We start from the raw sequence: 7574 nt of genomic DNA, 5'->3' as shown, positions 1-7574 counted from the left end.
GAGAATTTTGGAATATATCAAACAGTGAGTCAGTTGCAATTAGAATTAGCAGCATGTGTACAAACTAAGTATGATGGAATAAAATATTATATTATGAAAAGGTCGAAGGTATTTGTTTTAAATAAATAGAGGCAATGGTATTAGAGAATCCAAAAAAAAACGGAAGAGACAGTGATAAACAAAATAGTGAAAAAGCAAGCATTAAATGTATTTGTAGCAGGACTGAGAGAACCGTATAATATATTAGTAAAGGCTCAGAGTAGAAATACACTAAGAGAAGCATACCAGGTCGCACTAGAAGAGGAAAAAGCGTTATTAGCTCAGGAACATAATAGGAAATTGTTTGTAAATACTGACAAAGGAGTAAAATCGGGTATTAAGTGTTTTAAGTGTAATAAAATAGGACATAAAAGTTTTCAGTGTTATAGTAAGAGTACAGGGCAAGGAAAAAATCAAAGTTACGAGAAGACAAATAGGGAAAGTGATAAAAAGAAGTGGGAAGATCAAGCGAAAATAACGTGTAATTATTGTAAGAAACCAGGACACGTAATGGCAAACTGTTATAAAATAAAAAATAGAAATAGGTACCAAGGTGAAAATAGTAGTAACAGTAGTGGAAGTAATGCACCGGTAGCAAACTCAATAACAGTCAGTGAGTACCAAGCGCGAGTGTTGACCATAATTGAAATGAAAAACGAATGTGTTAAGTGTGATATACCATTATTAAAAAAAAATGTCGGAGAATTTTTAGTGAATAGTGATGCTGATTTAAATTTGATTAAATTTTCGAAATTGAAGGGAGAAGTGAGAATGTTCCCAAGTAAGACAGTACAACTAAGAGGTATAAACGCGACACCAGTTTTAACATTAGGTAGAACAACATTAAAGTTAATAGCAGGTGACGTAAAACTATCATCAGAATTCGAAGTAGTATTTGATGACTTTCCGATTTATGTAGACGGTATAATAGGAAAAAAATTATTGAAGGAATATAAAATGTGCATTGACCTAGAGAGGAACGTGTTAGTAGTACCGGACAGCAAAATTAATATTCCACCACGCGCGCAAACGATAGTACCTATACGAGTGAATAAGTTATTACAAAACAAGTGTTTGGTGATTCAAAGCCAACGCATTAATGAGGACGTGATAATTGGTAGTACAATAGGCAAAGTAGAAAGAGAATATATGAAAGGAATAGTGTTAAATAATTCGGACGAGTGGCAAGAAATAAATGAATTGGAATTAGATAAATTGGAGTATGAAGAATACGAGGACTGTGTACAGGTGTTAATATGCAGCAACGAGAAAAATAGGATTGACTTACTATTAGACGCGTTAAGGGTATACATTTAAATAGAGAAGAAAAAGAAACTATATGCGAAGTATGTTTTAAATACGCGGATTTATTTTTGTTAGAGGGGGATAAGCTATCGACAACGAAATCAATTAAGCATTCAATACCAGTCCCAGACGGAATTACACCGATAAACGTAAAACCATATAGGTTACCCAGAGCACAGCGAGAGGAAATTGATAGACAAATAAGAGAATTGGAAGAGAATAAAATTGTAGTAAAAGCCAATTCGGCTTGGAATGCACCGTTAATAGTTGTTCCAAAGAAAGAGGGATTATCAGGAGAAAAAAAGTATAGAGTATGTGTAGATTTTAGAAAATTAAATGAAGTAACGGTAGGCGATGTATTTCCTTTACCACAGATAACGGAAATTTTGGACGAATTGGGGAAATGTAAGTACTTTACAACCCTTGATTTGGCAGCAGGATATCATCAAATTGAACTAGATGAAAAAGATACAGACAAAACCTTGTTCTCAACGGGGACAAATCATTACAAATTTGTACGACTACCATTTGGACTAAAAGGAGGACCTAGTACTTTTCAAAGGTTAATGAATAATGTACTGACAGGATTACAAGGGGTAGATGCATACGTTTACCTAGATGATATAATAATATTTGCACCAGATCTCAGGACCCATAATGAAAAATTGGAAAAAGTGTTAAGTAGATTACGTGAACATAATTTAAGAATTCAACCGTCCAAATGTGAATTTTTAAGAAAGGAGGTGACATATTTGGGGCATATTATAATAGGTGATTGGGTGCGTCCGGATGAAAAAAAAATTGAAAGCGTAGTACATTTTCCACAGCCAAAGAACCAAAGGGAATTAAAAGGATTTTTGGGGTTAACAGGATTTTATAGGAAATTTACTAAGAATTATAGTCAAAAAGCAAAACCTTTGACGGCATTATTAAAAAAGGATGTAGTATTTGTATGGAGTGACATGTGTCAGAAAGCATTTAGTACCATGAAAGAAATATTAACGAGCGAACCTATACTACAGTACCCAAATTTTGACGAAATGTTTATTTTAACGTGTGATGCATCAGGACAGGCAATTGGATCAGTACTTTCACAAATGAGTGCTGGGAGAGATCTCCCTATTGCATATGCATCTCGAGTATTAAATAGCGCCGAACAGCGGTATAGTACTACCGAAAGAGAGTGTCTAGCAATAGTGTGGAGTGTAAAACACTTCCGCCCTTATTTATGGGGTGCTAAATTCATATCACAAACCATTAACCTGGCTGTTTAATGTCAAAGACCCCGGGTCGAGATTAATTCGTTGGAGACTAAAATTAGAGGAGTATGACTATGAGATAGTTTATAAAAAAGGAACGGAAAATCAAAATGCTGATGCATTAAGTCGAATACTAATAGCAGCTAATGAGGAAGAAATAACGTACAATAATTTTAATCAAGCGTTAGCTAGTAAAAAAATAGTGAATAAAAGCATAGAAGAAGTAAAAGGGACACTATTAGAAGCGGATGAGGATTACCACATAGGGTTACCAGCAGTCCCTATTTTTAGTAAATTTTGCTACTACACTCTTCTATTTTTTTTTTTAGCATATCTAGACAATGTTGTAAGTAGTAAACATTAACTTCTTTTTGTCATTGTTACAGTACACAACTCACTTACTTATTTTGAACCAAGTATTGAAATTTGTTATCCTTTTGTAGATACTGCTATAAAATAATATATGATGCTATAATTATAATATTACAATGTATTCTTGCAGGTGTTGACTAAATATAAGTAAAAATATCAAGTTTTGTAACTAATTATAATACTTTTTCTATATTGTAATTTTAAAACAATATTATAATCTTATAAAATAAATTTAACTTGTCAAACTTAAACATAAATTATATTTATACTATTAAAAACGAACACTTTGTTTACTTTCTGATTTATTTATAGAAGTTTCTGAATCAGCTTCATAAAATACTCCTTGATACCAACTTTGTTTTTCTGCCATCGGATGAGCTTTGTCATGCCTTTTTTTTAAATTTAACCAATACAAAACTGCTTCACGTGGATCAAATTCACTTAATGTGCACATATTTATTTTAACATGGAGACAATTTTTAATTGTTTCAGGTGCTAGGCTGGATCTATGGTGGGCTTTGAGAATATTGTAGTAGGATATTATTCTCTCTACATCTGCACTATGTGGTTTTATAGCTAAAATACGTGCCTGTTAACATAGTATATAAAAGTACCTAATTAATAAGTTATTATACAATATGTCAATATATTAAACAATACCTAATTAATAATTAACTATAAAGTAAAACATTTAAATATAATTATTTTAACATACTATTGATATGGCAAGAGATTCCCAGTCTTCACATTTCAAAACAACTTTCAATAAATCAACTGAAATATTTTTATTTTCAATATAACAACTAGCTGTTGCTTCACGATACGAAGAAAGAAAATTAAGCAATGGATAATCAGGGCAAATTATGGAATGACATTTTTTCAACTGAATGTCTGAAATATTTTCATTTAATATTTTCAAAGGTTTTAAGTCATCCCATTCTAGAGAATTAAATCTATCTTCTAAAAAGTTAAGAATTGATGCATATGTTTCATTTTTTATTGCTTCAAATGATTTTCTGTCATTTATATATAAGTGATGAATTTTGCGTCTGTGTGATTTGCTACTTTGAGTTGTTTTAAATATATCTATACCATTTAATTTGTAATGTCCAATACTGGCATCAAAGCAAATACTCTCATTACTAAATTTTTCTAACCAACCTCCAGGAAGTGCTGATTTTTGGAGTAACCCTATTCTATTTTTTAAAAGATTAAGTTGATCTTCTATATCAAACATTAAAATATTATCACCTTGAATTAATTTTTGGAATCTAGAATACAAGTATCCAAGATCAGTAACAAGGCATAATAATTTAAGTTTATCAAAATCTGTGAGAAATTTCAGATAACCAGCACAAATGCGTTCCTGATCAGTCTTATCTTTGATTTGTTTGAGAAAGTAATGAACCAATATTCTCCAATTTATTAAAATTGCGTAAAGTAAACCATAAGTGAACTCAGTCCAGCGGACTTCATAATATTTTGGTAATCTAATAAAACTTATGTTATTATCATTTGCTATTTGTTGTAATTCTTTAGAGCGGAGTCCTGAACGATGAAAATATGTAGATATTGATGAACATAATTCAATAATTTTTTTTATTTCAATGACATTTGATGTCATATTCTCCCATGCTAGAGCACTGCGATGAACAGCACACCATATTTGTATTAGGGGACATTTGTCATTTTGTTTATCAACATTAAACATACTCCAAAGGCCATTTTTAGAACCTGTGTTAATAGAAGCTCCATCAGTTACAATGGATGAACAAATTTTATGAAAATCTGTCCATGGCATAAAACGTTCAATACATTTTTTTATTGCATTATAATAACCACCTGCACCTTTTGACTCCGGTTCTTCAAATCCTATAAATATAAGTTCAACATTTGCTTCAGCAGTTATAATTTTTGCCATCACATGTATATTATCAACCTGTGTCCTATCTACTGAGCCATCAACTCTAAGTGAGATTGCTAAGCATGTTTTTAACTTGGTTTGAATCCGTTGAAAATCTGAATTCACAATACAATTCAACATCTCTTTATGGTTACTTGGAGTAATATACAATAAGTCTCCTTCATTAACAGTACATTTAACACAAGGTTTATTTATATCCAATGATTGACGTTTCATGAAAGCAATTTCACGAGATGGCCATGACCAAGCGCTAAGAGTTCCTCTCATAGCATCGTTGAAAACAGTGCACATGTATTTAGCAATTTGAAGTGCTCTTTTAGAATTTTGGTTCAAAAACATTTTATCAAAAGGTGCACATTGAGTGAGCTCAACTTTAGCCAAAGTACGTAAGTGGTCTACTTTTACAGATTCAGTGTGTTCAATTGATTTTAAATGAGCTTCTAAAATAGCAGTTCTAGGAACTGTTCCACCCTCACTACAAATAGGAGGAATTTTATTGCGCAATTTGGTGTGTTTTAAAACTGTATTTTGATTTCTTAAGCAAATTTTACATCGAATTAACTTTCTACCTTTACCAATAACAGAACTTATTTTTTCAAAACAAGGATCCAATTGAATAAATGAGTAATCCTGATTTGTTCCAACAAAAGTATTAGAAACTTCATCATAATTATCACCATTAGTCTGAGAAACATTACTTGAAGCACATTCTATTAAATTACCATCACAACTACAATTAACATCACCTAATTAAAATTACCAAAAATTAAATTAATTGTTAGTTTAAGGCATAAGCATTATTTATTTTATTATAAAAAAATGCATAGGAATAATATTCCCAAGCTAATTATAAATAAAACACTCATCTCTAAAGTATTAAGGTATGAACTATGAAGATACCTACTCGTTTGATTTGAATTCTTTTGAATTGTATTATTGTCAGTCTTGTTGTTAACCGAATCTAAGGAATAACCAAATTTAATTTTATTATTCACGGCTGTTTATAATTTATATTGTACAGTGTACAACTGTACACTTGGTGTACAACATTGAACAATAGATTTCATTTTCATATTTAATTATTTTCTAAATAGGTAATTAAAGAATTTGGTAACCATAATTTTACTACATGTCAGAGAATTTAATTTAGTACAAAATGACTTACTTGTACTCGTATCGTCATTGGTTGTTTTCGGTTTTAGCCAATATTGCAGTGTACATTTTTTTTTATTCGACATAACAATAACGTTGTATTATAATTTATATAGGTAAAACAATTTTTAATAAAACTAAAAACACATTAATTTCATAGATATTAAACCATTCAAGTAGTATAATACTATAACTATAATGTATATTGTATACTGTATAGCGTATATATTTAATAAAAATATATTTATTATCATTAATCTATGATTATTTCATGAATTAATATATCTGTTATCACTGTTGCTAATTATTGGTATTCGAATCAGCTGCACCATAGACATGATCTTAGAATTTGTGGCGACTACCGTCCCACTACATGTTGGTCAACATTTTAGGGTCACCTACTGTCGCATCACCAGGTGGCGTCGTCGGTCGGTACGTTTGGTTGTGAATAAAATTAATCATTTTACTTTTTTAGATATTAACAATTATTCATCTAAGTACTATTAAAACATTTTTACTACACACTAGAAAATTTGCTACTGCACACTTGAAATTTGCTACTGCACACTGTGTGTACTACTGCACACAAAAATAGGGACTGGTTACCAGTAACAAGGGATTTATCGATTAAAGGTAAATTAGCTATGGATTTTTTATACATGGCGAAGCAATTTAATATTCAGGAGGAGAAACAAAAGAAACATGAAATAGGGCAAATTATAAAAATAAGTGGTTGTGATGATAGGAAGATATTTTTTTCATTATTGCAGAGAAATACCCATTAGTGCCAAGTTATAAACAGTTATTTGAAATCTTATTAAAGGTAAAAATATTTTGTGTGGAGTATGATATAGAAAAATTAGCAATTCTACGTATAGAATACGAGACTTGTAACCTAAATTTTGAAATCGTTACGGCAATGATAAAAATGACTTTTCACGACACAGTTATAAAGATACAAATTTTTTTAGATAATTCTGACTATAATCAAACGTTTCCAAGCGAGGAAAAGTTACAAATTATTAAGGAATTTCATGAGAATAAATTAGGCGGACATTTAGGGGTAGCCCGCACAGTCAAAAGAATTAAATTAAACTTTAATTGGAAGGGGTTAAAATCGGAAGTAAAAAAATATATAAAGAATTGTGAATTGTGTCAAAAAAATAAAGAAAGTAATAGGAAAACTAAGCATCCGTTAAGAATTACAACAACGGCTACGAGGCCGTTTGAAAAAATATTCATGGATATAGTAGGACCATTATTAAAAACGATTAGTAACAAGGAGTATTTGTTAACTATTCAAGATGATTTAACCAAATTTAGTTTAGCGATACCCTTAGAAACAACGGATGTAAATACTATTTCAAAACATTTCGTAGAACAGGTGATTTGTACATACGGGATACCAGGTTCCATACTAACCGATCAAGGCCAAAATGTTATGAGTAAAGTGTTTGCTAACGTGTGCAAATTACTACAGGTGAAAAAAATTCACACTACGGCATACCACCCGGAAGGGAACG

The 7574-nt window shown here is 30.9% G+C and overlaps 1 protein-coding gene across 1 annotated transcript; it reads right to left on the bottom strand.

The window, feature by feature from the left end:
• Positions 1-3246: 3246 nt before the first annotated feature.
• On the bottom strand, positions 3247-6712 carry LOC132932907 (uncharacterized). The gene is made up of 3 exons (XM_060999254.1): positions 6658-6712; positions 3691-5645; positions 3247-3564 (listed from the first exon to the last, which is right to left on the bottom strand). Exons 1-3 carry the CDS (start codon positions 6710-6712, stop codon positions 3247-3249), a joined length of 2328 nt encoding a protein of 775 aa, XP_060855237.1.
• Between the last annotated feature and the right edge of the window lie 862 nt (positions 6713-7574).

The sequence above is a fragment of the Metopolophium dirhodum genome, chromosome 1 (genome assembly GCF_019925205.1).
Source record: "Metopolophium dirhodum isolate CAU chromosome 1, ASM1992520v1, whole genome shotgun sequence".
In the NCBI taxonomy this organism is placed as follows: Eukaryota; Metazoa; Arthropoda; class Insecta; order Hemiptera; family Aphididae; genus Metopolophium; species Metopolophium dirhodum.
Note: the sequence above shows the minus strand (reverse complement) of the source record. Positions and strands in the feature narration are given on the sequence as shown.

Bases quoted from the DNA above. Each gene is read 5' to 3' on its own strand.
- LOC132932907 (XM_060999254.1), bottom strand. From the start codon at position 6,712: ATGTATAAAAAATCCATAGCTAATTTACCTTTAATCGATAAATCCCTT. The intron at 5,646-6,657 runs GTAACCAGTCCC...AATTTTAATTAG, and splicing joins CGATAAATCCCTTGTTACTG to GTGATGTTAATTGTAGTTGT. The intron at 3,565-3,690 runs GTATGTTAAAAT...CTATGTTAACAG, and splicing joins AATCTCTTGCCATATCAATA to GCACGTATTTTAGCTATAAA.